The sequence below is a fragment of the Aspergillus aculeatinus genome (genome assembly GCF_003184765.1).
Source record: "Aspergillus aculeatinus CBS 121060 unplaced genomic scaffold BO66scaffold_43, whole genome shotgun sequence".
Taxonomy (NCBI): Eukaryota; Fungi; Ascomycota; class Eurotiomycetes; order Eurotiales; family Aspergillaceae; genus Aspergillus; species Aspergillus aculeatinus.
Window position 1 is genome coordinate 175,157 of NW_020291512.1, and position 11,906 is coordinate 187,062.

General features: G+C 44.0%; 4 protein-coding genes across 4 annotated transcripts; 3 read left to right on the forward strand and 1 right to left on the reverse strand.

Moving 5' to 3' along the window:
- Positions 1–2,086: 2,086 nt before the first annotated feature.
- On the reverse strand, positions 2,087–3,977 carry BO66DRAFT_329430 (cytochrome P450; the record flags this gene model as incomplete). The annotated part of the gene is made up of 5 exons (XM_025644021.1): positions 2,087–2,261; positions 2,352–2,518; positions 2,589–2,699; positions 2,773–3,626; positions 3,761–3,977. The coding sequence occupies 5 exons, from the start codon at positions 3,975–3,977 to the stop codon at positions 2,087–2,089; spliced, it is 1,524 nt and encodes a 507-aa protein (XP_025501127.1).
- Positions 3,978–4,443: 466 nt separating this feature from the next.
- On the forward strand, positions 4,444–5,836 carry BO66DRAFT_329409 (S-adenosyl-L-methionine-dependent methyltransferase; the record flags this gene model as incomplete). The annotated part of the gene is made up of 3 exons (XM_025644020.1): positions 4,444–4,680; positions 4,759–5,283; positions 5,351–5,836. The coding sequence occupies 3 exons, from the start codon at positions 4,444–4,446 to the stop codon at positions 5,834–5,836; spliced, it is 1,248 nt and encodes a 415-aa protein (XP_025501128.1).
- A 589-nt stretch (positions 5,837–6,425) lies between these two features.
- fgaMT (4-dimethylallyltryptophan methyltransferase easF) lies at positions 6,426–7,817 on the forward strand (the record flags this gene model as incomplete). The annotated part of the gene is made up of 3 exons (XM_025652199.1): positions 6,426–6,691; positions 6,823–7,553; positions 7,625–7,817. 3 exons carry the CDS (start codon positions 6,426–6,428, stop codon positions 7,657–7,659), a joined length of 1,032 nt encoding a protein of 343 aa, XP_025501129.1. The 3' UTR covers positions 7,660–7,817.
- A 380-nt stretch (positions 7,818–8,197) lies between these two features.
- BO66DRAFT_403981 (cytochrome P450) lies at positions 8,198–10,226 on the forward strand (the record flags this gene model as incomplete). The annotated part of the gene is made up of 9 exons (XM_025648903.1): positions 8,198–8,584; positions 8,649–8,778; positions 8,841–9,064; positions 9,138–9,283; positions 9,347–9,568; positions 9,620–9,696; positions 9,771–9,927; positions 9,985–10,024; positions 10,104–10,226. The coding sequence occupies 9 exons, from the start codon at positions 8,198–8,200 to the stop codon at positions 10,224–10,226; spliced, it is 1,506 nt and encodes a 501-aa protein (XP_025501130.1).
- Positions 10,227–11,906: the final 1,680 nt, after the last annotated feature.

The following is an 11,906-nucleotide window of genomic DNA, read 5'->3' on the forward strand; positions in this document are numbered from 1 at the left end:
ATCAAAACTGCAGACCCGGTGAGTAAAAAGATATATAAGATATTTTTAAATAAAAATATTAAATTTATTAAAAATTAGAAATAGATATCTAAAAAGAAGATTAAGAACTATTAAATTAATATTAAAAATATTATATATTTAACAATACAGACTTATTCTAATATTATATTTATAGTTAAAAAGCTATTTTATTATATGAATAATCTAATAAAATAATATTTAAATAGTTTTTTATTTTTATTCTGTTATTTATACTAAACTAAGAATTATAAAATCTTATATATAATATATTAAAAAAATAGTTTAACTAATAAGCTTAAAATTATAATTAACTATATTAATACTAATTATACTAACTATTTTAATATATATTATTTAATTATTAAATATATATTTATATAAATAAATAGTCTAATCTTTTAGTTATTATATTTATAGATCTGTATTATTATATTAATATATAAAATTAAATATATAGTTTTTTATATTATAAATAAAAAAGCCTACTGGATTATTTATATACTTAAAGATATTAGTTTTTAAAATATATCTTCAATAATTATTTATATTAATAATAAAAATATAATTATATTAATCTAGAATAACTAGTTTTACTAAAAAATTAAGTATATTAATATTATATTCTACTAGATTTATAAAGCTATTTAATATAGTAATATATAATTAAAATATATTAAGTTTTTAGAGAATCTTACTAACTTATTTATAAAACCTATAGAAAGTATTAAGTTTAATATATTAATAAAAAATTAGAAATATTTATATAAAATATTAAAATTAAAATAGTTTATAAAAATATTAATTAGCTGTATAAACTTTAATTTAAAGGCTTTTATTCTATATATTTATTAAGTTTATAATACTAAAAAACTTTATAAATTACTTATTTAAAAAAAATAATAGTATTATAAAACTTTTCAAAAAAATATATCAGCGTTGGTAGTCTAGTATTGCCGGGTTATATAATAGTTAAAAAGTTTAAAATATTATATAGCTATATTTAATTCCTTCTAACAACTAATTAATATTAATTTAAATAGCCTCAACTTTCCAGCCTCTGTAGCCGTTCCTTCGACACTAATAAAAAAGAATAATAATAGATATTTTTTAATAAAGAATCCTAATAACAATATCTTTGGCCTCTAAAAAATTCTCAATATTCTAATATAAAAAGAAGCTGAGTTTATCACGTGATTTAAAAGTACCGGTGGGGGGGAGAATAAAAAACAGATAGTATCTTAATATTAAAAAAGCTAAGAATTAGTTAGAAGTTATAATAGGCGGTAACCGCTGCGGTGAGGATACTTAATAGGAAAATTCCATTTGCCGAGTGGCCGCAATGGTCTTCCGTAGAAGTTAAGAAGGTTGTAGATCACCTGCGGGGCGGTCAAGCTGGGCAGTTAGGTTGTCGGGGTATAGAAGAGAGAACGGGTAGAAGAGGTAAACCAGGTTCTCTAGGTCTGCATTGTGACAATAAAATATCTATAACAGTTAAGAATTTAATTAAAGAGTTGTGTTATATCAAACAATTGGGCTTTTCGGCCTTTTTTCTTAAGTTTATTAAGAATGTAAAATTCACAGTAACTAGTAATTGTTATAATTCAGTAAAAAGTTTTACTGGTAAGTGAAGTATGTTATAAATACAACTGGGTGGAGAGATAGAATTAGGAGCTGTAATTGTTAATTACATCATGCACTAATCTTAACTGTTATTCAAAAAGAAAAGTCTAGGTAACTTGTATTATTTCAAATAAAAGGTTTCTCAGTGCTTATATGGCAGGCATAGAGTCCCATGCTTGAAAGAGTACTGATTATTTTAGTACTCTGGATACTTCGAGAATTCCTCATCCCCAACAGCGAGTTGTAAGATGACGACAAGCGCGGTACCTGGAGCGCGGCGGATTCAGTCGTGGAGTTTACTCTCAATTCATAATCTTCCCTCATTCCACCAGAGAAGATCGGCGATGGTCTAATCAGGAATCAAGGAGACAAGATTCATTGCCTGGGAGCTAGACATGCCTGCCCGCCCCGCCCCACCCCCACGGTATTACTTCGATCACTTATGTTACTCCCTCACCATCCCCATCACCCGAATCCTCGTCCCCAGACTATCCCTTGGGGGATACGCCACGAAGCAGTCCCAATCTGGGCTCACATCTCGTGCTGTGGTTTCGAACAGTTCCAAGTCGAATCGCCGGATCAAGGTCGCCAGGCTGAGGTTCACCTGGCAGTAGGCAAGGCTAGCAAAGAGGGATCGCAGGGTCAGCAAGGTTTCCAATATTTCGCCCCGCAGCCCAGAGACAGGGACTAGTAGGAATAGGCCAGCATACTTAATTCCAGAGCATTGCCGCCCGCCTCGCATAAAGGAGGTCATGTATTTGTCCAACCGGAAGCCGGCTGCGCTCGCTTTGAGCCAGCGGTCCGGTTGGAAAGCGAGGCCATCAGGAAACAGCTGGGGGTTGGTGTGCACGAACCAGCTGATCATGCTGACCGGGGTCTGGGAAAAGATAGGAGGTTCAGTTCCAGGGGCTCCGCGAAATTGGACCAAGGGGGGTTTATGGACTTACGCCCGCTGGGATTGTCCAGTCTTGGTACTGGAGGTCTTCGTGGGGGGCGATTCTTGGGCTTCGAGTGGTGATGCCAAGCTGAAGGCGAATCCCCTCTTGCACACAGGCCGACTTGCAGACAACACCGTTCGATCAGTTGATGAGGACAAAAAGCACTGGGTAAGACCGGGAATGATGGACGTACCATGTAGGGAAGAGATTCCAGTGCTTGCCACGAGACGGGGGTGGTCGGCTCCGGCATCACGGTCTTCAATTCCTCGCGCAGCCTTCGCAACTTGGCCTTGTCATTGAGGAGGTGAAACAGACACAGTTCCAGCGTCTTGGCTGAGGTCTCACTGCCGGCGTGGAGAAGGTTTTGGGCTTCGCTGTTGAGTCGCCAGGCCTCTTTCTCCTGCGCGGGGAGGTCACTCTCCAGAATGGCGGCGAAGATGGTCCGGGGGGGCAGGATCCCCGCCTGGTATTGCTGACAGACCAACTTGGTCTGCTGGTCGATACGGCTCTGCCAGCGCATCAAAAGTCCCAGGCTGGGTCGGAGGAAGGTGATCAGGCCGGCGGGGAAGAGCTGGACCAGGTCATGCACCCAGGGAAAATGTCGTAGGAAGGCTGCTTCCTCGTTGGCAGCAGTGATGGTGTTCTTCCATTCGGTTCCCAGGACATCATCGTCGAGACAGGCGTAACTATCGCCGTATGCGTAACACGAGATGATCTCAACGGTCAAGCCCATGGCCGCACTGGGGACGTTCACGATCTTCTTGCGCTCGATGCAGCTTTCCAGATACGCGCAAAGCCGATCGATTTTCTCCCGGATCAGCGGCTCGATTCCGCGGATGGATCTCTTGGAGAGGAAGGGGAGCAGGGCTGCTGCGCGCCGGTGGTGCAGTTCATGCTGTGTCGTGGAGAAGACCGACCCTGGGGCCGCGTCGAGCTTCACATACTCTTCGTCCTTGTCCCGACGCTTCCAGGACGGGGCATAAATCTCGTCATAGTAGTAGGGGTCATCGATGTGTAGCTCGCGCGGAGTTATCCGGACAATGGGACCTGAGGGATCAACTGAAGTTAATCTCTCCCCCTCATCCTTGATTCATTAATTGATCGATTAATTGAGGTTTCGTATGGAGGCTGAGGTTGGGGGATGGGGGGGGGGAGATGGTTTGGGGATTTGAATGACAGACCATAGACCGCATGCATTCGCTCGATCTCCCAGAGAAACTTCCCCCCTTGGACCAGATCATAGTAGCACTCGTACCAACTGGTCAGGGCAGCGAGCTTCGGTCCGGGGAATCTGGCCAACGGATGGAAGACAAGTCGGTACACCGTGAGTCCAGCCAGATACAAGCTCAGGATACCTACAAAGATCAACAGAAGGTCTCCGTCAACGAGAAGCGCCATCCTGGGGATCCTGGGTTGAGTAGTACGGCTGATGACCGAAACGATGAACGAGGGAAAGAGGAATAATGTCTTGCTGTTTGGAAGGATTTTCGACTGGGTGATATCAGGATTGCCAAGGATTGCCTTCATGGCGAGCTACAAGTAAGGGTCGAGTCCTGTGAGGAACGGTGAAGACCGGTGAGGGATACTGTACAGTACGGTGTAGAAATGTGGAGCCGATGGAATGAATGAATGCATGCTTCGCTGCGTGTCTGCCCCACCCTGGCATGCCCCACCACACTCCTTGCGCTTCGTCCTTAAATGAGAGGTGACTGGAGTGTTCATCTCAGTGAAGTGCGTCTCGCTCGATCACCGGTTCGTAGTCTGCGCGCAGCCTAAATCAAATGGTTTAAATCATTCGGCCCCTACGGCAGCCACAAGCTTAGATCCCGGTTAGCAATCAATACAATCCCAACTTCCGGCCATCATGTCCTCCTTACCAGCTCTGGCGAAAACTCTTGAGGCCAACATCGAGGTGCTCGTGCAGGAGCTGGCGAGGGTCAACCTTGACAGGTATACATTCGAAGACGAGGATGCTCCGCTTGAATTACCTCTGTCCAGTGCGCAGGGATACCATGCAAAAGCTGAGGTGATTGAGGCGGCGGAGAAGATTCTCCGCCTGGCCCGCGGACCGTTAGGGCATCTACAAACCTATGCAACCACAGTAAGCCAGCCCCCCTCTGCGCATGAATGACTAAATCAGTTCATGTGCTATGCATGCTAAGGCCCGCCGGATACGTAGGGCCTGGAAGTCGGCACCATTGGGACCCTGATCAAGCTCAGAATTCCCTCCATGATCCCGTTGGGGACATCCAAATCTTGTCGCGAGTTGGCGTCCGAGGCGAACGTATCCGTGCAGTTACTGTCACGGATGATTGCCCTGGCGTCGACATGTGGATTTCTCGCTGTTGGTGCCAATGGTGACGTGAGACATAATTCTATGTCCTCGATCTTTGTCCGAGACCAGCAAGCAGCCGGGGGGGCAAGCTGGACGCTGGAGATGTATTCCCGGGTCGCCCCGAACATGTACGAGTCCCTCCAACTGAATCCCAAGGGCGACGATCCTGCCGCCTGCGCGGTCGGTCTCGCATATCGAGATGTCGAGGACAAGGGTCGCCTCAAGACATTGTGGGACGTTCACGCGCAGTCCCCGACGCTGGACCATCAGTTTCATGAACTCATGGCGGCCAGCTGCGCCTCCCCGATGGAGTCGGTCCACCACGTGGTTAATGGATTCGACTGGAAATGTATCAATTCCCTTGTCGATGTATGTGCCTACCCCGGCTCTGAAGGCAATCTCTGTAAAGGTCAATCATAACCGATATCATGGATAGGTTGGCGGCTCGATCGGGCATACCTGCTTCGCCCTCACGGCTCAGTACCCCCATCTGCAGTGCACCGTTCAGGACCTCGCCACAGCCATCAGCGACGCCTCCCCGACCGCGAATGTAAGGTTCATGGCGCACGACTTTTTCAAGCCCCAAACCGTCACCGCCGATGCTTACTTGTACCGCTTCATCCTCCACGACTGGTCCGACGAAGACTGTAAGCGTGTCTTGTCCGCCGCGGTGGCGGGCCTACCCCGGGGATCGCGGTTGATTATCATGGATATGGTGCTCCCCGAGAAAGGCACCCGGTCCTGGCTGATGGACAAGTATATTCGGACGCTGGACATCGCCATGTATGCCCTCCTCGCAGGGAGGGAGCGGTCATTGGAGGAGTTTCGGTCTCTGGTGGCGGCGGTGGCGCCGGAGCTGCAGTTCGAGAGCTCCCATTGTCCAGTTGGTAGTGCTTTGAGCATTTTAGTTTGGAGGAATTAAGACGGCTGGACTCGAGTCGAAGGAGGACCTAGCCGGCCAGACGGACAAACTGCGTTAAAATTGCGTTACATTGGTGGATTCCTAGTTGGAGTAGCGAATTTTCCTAGACCCTTGCGTCTGTCTGCTGCCAGACACGTCACAAGGGGAAGAATCTACAAGGATTTTAGGGAAGAGCCGGCGCAGACCCATAAAGACGAAATTGGTCATGACATCCTCGGGCATATGAGGCGTCACCAGAACAATTGCCTCAAAAGCCTCAAATCGGGTTCTTATCAACAAGTATTTCAGACCTGACTCTCAGCGCCTTCCAGCACGCACACCGCCTCCTATAAATGCATGCTGATCGGAGAATGATAAAGCAAGCTATGTCTCAGAGAATGGCAAGGGTGGCCAAGGGTGGCTAAGGGCGGTAAGGGCGGTGATGCTTGCATCTCAGGGCAATGAGACCCTTACTGATGCGGTCTGCGAAGGCTGGGATGGCCTTTATATCCCTCACGATGGCGACGATTCTCCTGCCTAGGATAACCAAAGTCCCCCCCAAAAAGGTCTTCCTTCTTGAATCATTGATTGACTGTGTGCCACCTTCATCATGTATCAACCTACCATCATTGACATTCGTGCCGTCAAGGTTGAAGACTCCATCTATGAGGCGGTGATGGATGGAATCCAGAAAGATCCACGCACCCTCCCGATCCTCATCCTCTACGGCACTGAAGGATTGCAACATTGGGATCGTCACTCCCATGCTCCCGAATATTACCCCCGTCATGAGGAACTTCATATCCTTCGAGAACAGGCCCATAAGATGGCCGACTCAATTGCGGACAATAGCGCCATTGTTGATTTGGGCAGCGGGTAAGAAAGCTCTCTTGTTCTTTATATCTCTCTGTCACCTTTTCCTTCCTTGTTTTGCTGCGGTTTGCCCCACATGAGGGAAGGATCACTGTTAACCTGAGGTATGCCTATCTCCTTTTTCTTTTTCTCAGAAGTTTGGACAAAATCAATATTCTCTTGGACGCCCTAGAAGAAAAGAAGAAGAACGTGACCTACTATGGCCTCGATCTGAGCCGGGCGGAGTTGGAGTCGACCTTGCGCACGCTGCCGATTGAGCGATGGCAGCACGTCCAGTGTGCCGCACTCCACGGCACATTTGAGGATGGACTGGCCTGGATTAAGGAAGACGCTAAGAAAACCGGTCGTCCACACTGCGCGCTCTTTCTCGGCTCAACTATCGGTAACTTCTCGCGCGAGAACGCGGCCAACTTCCTCCGCAGTATGGTGGAAGCCACCTGTACGCCTGACGATCAGAGCTCGGTCCTGGTCAGTATCGACTCCTGCAAGCTTCCCACCAAGGTTTTGCGAGCGTACACTTCGGACGGCGTGGTCCCCTTTGCCCTGGCTGGTCTACAGTATGCGAGTACTATTATTCAGGACGCCAGCAGTGACGCCAAAGGCCATGTCACGGAGGTCTTTCAATCGGATGATTGGTACTATCTCAGTGAATATAACCCGGTGATGGGGCGGCACGAAGCCTCGTACACGCCTCGGGATCGTGATATCCAGTTAGGCGCCCCATTAGATCACATCATCGTTAAGAAAGGCGAGAAGATCCGCTTCGCATATAGTCACAAGTATAATTCCGGCGAGCGCAAGGATCTCTTCGACAAGGCCGGTGTCCTTCCAGCTCAAGTTTGGGCTGATTCAACCTGTGATCTAGGTAAGACCTCCTCGCCCACTCCACCGAATTCTGGCATGAACTGACCTTTGTTGATGCGTTGGTTGTAAAAGCCTTCTACCAGCTCAAGCTTGCACACAAGGCCTAAACTTGACCGCCTTCGTGGCTCAATCTTCTTTTTCTGAGTAGTATGTATGCAACAGGCACTTACTGCATTGGGACTGTCTCCGTCCTGCCGCCAGAGATTAGTTATTGCCGATGAAATTGAAAATTGATTAGTTCTAGAATTTGCCTCACAGAAGGCAGAATACATCTTATTAGCACACATTGATCCCTTGAGCGGAGTCACTCTCGCAATTGTGGTTAATGGAATTGGCGTGGTTCACAGGCATTGACTGAGCTTGCCGGCCACAGGACCTTGCTTCTCAACTGTACAACTCAGGCCTCTGCCAAGCGAGATTTGGGGAGGGGTAGCTAGGGAGGTATGTCCTTAACTGCAGAGAACATTTTCATGCGTCAATCATCTGATCCCCTTGCATGGCTGCAAAACAGGGAGAATCTCGATCTGGCTGAGAGGTATATTGCCCCCCTCCCACCCCTATGTGGCCTTCCAAAACCCTACATGTACAAAAAGGAGACGCTTGTAGAGCCCAATACCGCGACACCTTCTGGTCATTCAACTGACAATGTTGACATTATTCTTCTCTTTCTCAGTAGTGGCTGGTCCAGTCCTTGCGGCCTTTCTGCTCCTGATCCATTACCGGCAGAATGATCCTTTGCGAGGGGTCCCTGGACCGTTTTGGGCCTCGGTCTCGAGACTTTGGCTTCTACGCCAAGTGTACAGCCGGGAGCTTCACTGGAGGGATATCCAGGCGCACGAAAGATATGGCCCCATATATCGTGCAGCACCGAAATACGTCGTGGTAAATGATCCGGCCTTTATTCATGAAGTCCACAAATGGAACCGATCCGACTGGTTTATCACCTTGGATCCTCAGATTGGTTTCCAGAGTGTTGGGACTGCACGGACGATGCACCAACATAACACCCAACGAAGAAGAATTGCACAGGCGGTTTGTTTCCTCATGCTGGCCTGCCGTTCACACATCGTGTCTAACTAAGAACTGTGTATCTCAGTATAATCCAGATGCAATGCATGAGCTTGAACCATTCCTGGACAAATCCATTCAAGAGTTTATTTCCGCGTTGGATACTCGCTTCGCCTCGAGCGGAAAAGTGTGCGATCTCTCGGATTACATTCACTTTTGTAAGTAGGCAACCCGTGTTGACCTTTACCTCGTTGTTAACATGGACTCTTGGGGATTGTAGTCGCCTTTGACGCAATTATGGATCTTGCCTTCAGCAACCGTGTCGGATTTGTTGAGCAAGGGAAAGATGTCAATTCAATTATTGAGTCTCTTACGGAGCTTTTCAATGTTACACGAATCATGACGACTTTTCCGGAGCTCCAAAGACTCATTAATCACCCTTGGGCTAACTGGCTTCTCGGTACCAAGCCCACTGATGATTGGGGACCTGGCATGATCAGAGGAGTACGTATAAGTCTCTACAATACATTAAGCAGCCCTGTTCTCAACAGCACTAATCATTCACTGCTGCTTAAAGATGGCAATTAACGAAGTGCGGCGAAGAGTCCGGGACGGAAATCCTTCTGGGGTCAAGGATCTGCTCCATCGATTCCTTCAGTACCGCGACGAGGAGGGCCAGGGGATTCCACAGCGCGAGTTGGAAGTGGAGGCGTTCACTCCAGTGTATGACTTCCAAATTTTCACCCCTTCATTGATCAACATGAAAAAGGTATGACCGTTTCCTAGGATTGCCGGCCCGGAGTCTGTCGCCACAATTCTCCGCGTCGCAGTTGTCTATATTGTTGGCACCCCGCGGGTCTATCGAAAACTGATAGAGGAAATTGAAAGCACTGAGAAACTGGCCAATGCCGCTGTCCCAGGTTCAGTCATCTCTTACCGTGAGACTAAAGCACTTCCGTTTCTCGGGGCCATCGTCAAGGAAGTCTTTCGCATCCATCCACCAATTGGGTATGTTTGACACAGCACCCTGAGCATGCTCTGACTGACACGTTCTTCCAGCACGCCCTTTCCTCGTGTTGTTCCTCCACATGGAGCGACTATATGTGGACAGGCTCTACCTGGAGGTACCGAAGTGGGTGAGTTCGCAATCTTGGTTCCCTCGATGCTTCGCGCGTAGGCACGATCAGCTACTAAGCGGTTCCGTCCCTAGGCTTCAGTATGTGGGCACTCGGAAGAAACAAGTCCGTCTTCGGAGACGATGTCGACCTCTTCCGCCCTGAACGGTGGCTGGTAGACGCGGAAACCGTGAACCTATACGACAAGGCGAACCTTTGCTTCAGTGCCGGGTTGACCACATGCCTGGGAAAGTGCGTTTATCTTTTGTGTAGCTGACTGTTCGAAAACACTGCTAACGTTCCAACCAGGCACATTGCACTCTGTGAGATCCAAAAGGTGCTCTTCGAGGTGAGTGAAGAAACCCATTCGAGCAAAAGGTGGAGCGAGGGATTTATGGGTATACGTAGTGTTCTAATACCATCACTAGCTTTTTCGCCATTTCCATATCGATTTAGCGAACCCTTTGCGCCCGTGTGTTACGGATAATATTCTGACTTTCGTGGTGCATGATATGCCTGTTCTTCTGACTGCGAGGCATAAGAATGTGTAGTTTGGTGTCACTACAAGGTTGAATGAGGGCTGTGGGCTAGCAATGGGAACCGGAAATAGACAGAAATATCTTAGATGTGGTCCGGCCGGGAGCTGGAATGATATTTCCTAGAGTCATCTTTGATGACGACCCGAAAGATTCACATCTACTTCGTTCTTTAACGCAGCCTGGGAAAAGATGACTGTTGGTAGACTCCGTCCTGATGAATCTGGCGTGAGAGTCACAGCCTTGACAAGATAAGGCCATGACTGAATCTTTGCGATTATGCAAAATGCTCCCGACTTTACCTTCTAGATCTGAAAAGCTGGGTGGTTTCACAGATACTTGCCAGATTGCTGATTGTGGCACATCTGAATAAGAGCTATTGTTCCAGCCCGCTCTACTCATTCCGTTCCTGCATTCTTAATTCTGTATTTCTTTTTTAAATATTTCTAGTTTTTTATTGAAAGTATCAGTAGATAAGAAATGTGGTTTAAGTAGTCTGATGATTTCTATTATTATTCAGGATTAGTTTTTAACCAGTTTTATTAATCTAATATACATCTACATATTAAATTGATCATCCTATCTACTTTCTTATTTCTGAATGTTTGATTATTCTCATATGTATAATCCTTTTATTTTAATTTTATTTTTTGTTGTTTTTTACACCCAATTTGTATAGAAAACAATTAATTACATCTTATAGAGTGGCTTAATCTGACTTTTATATCCTAATCTTAATCTGACCATAATTATATAGCCAGATTAAGATATAAAAGCTTTTTAACTATATAGTTAAAATTAGATTAAAACATAACTATTATTCTAATTATTTATATCTACTGATAAAAAGATTTAATATAATAAACAGATTATTAATTATTAATTTATTAATAATATATATATTACTGTTATAAAAATTGTATATAAGATAGAATAAGTTTTTAATTATGATATAATAATATTTTTCAGATTTAACTAATCTATTCTATCTATTTTATTTAATTCTTCTAAAATATATTACATTTTATAAAATATCTTTATGAAATCTAGGATAAAAAAATACTATCTAATATTAATTCGATAGATTAATAGTTCTATACAATTTTTATACTATTTAGAATAATAATTATATTAATATAAAAACTATAAAAACCGGGCTGTTATTTTTATCTTAATATATATAATATTTAAAAATTCCAATGAATCTAGTTTTTTGAATTCTAATAATAATCTATTTTTAAAATTATTCTTAAGATTATTTATTAAAGTGGCTACCGGCCAGGTCAGGTTAATACTAACAGTTAAAAAGATTTAGTTAATAGTTAAAACATTTTATAAAGTATATAAAATTTTTATTTTAATCTTTTAATCTAAAATTATAATCTAATTATATTATTCTTAATTAAAGTATATTTGTTATATAATATATTTATATTATAATAAATTATTTAATGATTAAAAATTATTATATAAAATTATACTAAAACTAATTAATTATATATTAAATATAGAATACTTATATTAGATTATGATATATATCTATAATATATAAACTAGTATAATACAAATATTTAATTTTAGAAAAACAATATTTTAGTCTTATTTTTTTAAGCCTAAATATAAATTTTAGAAGCTTAGTTTTTAATCTATTTTTTAGTCAAAGTCCTAGAGTGGCTAACGGCCGGGTCAGGTTAA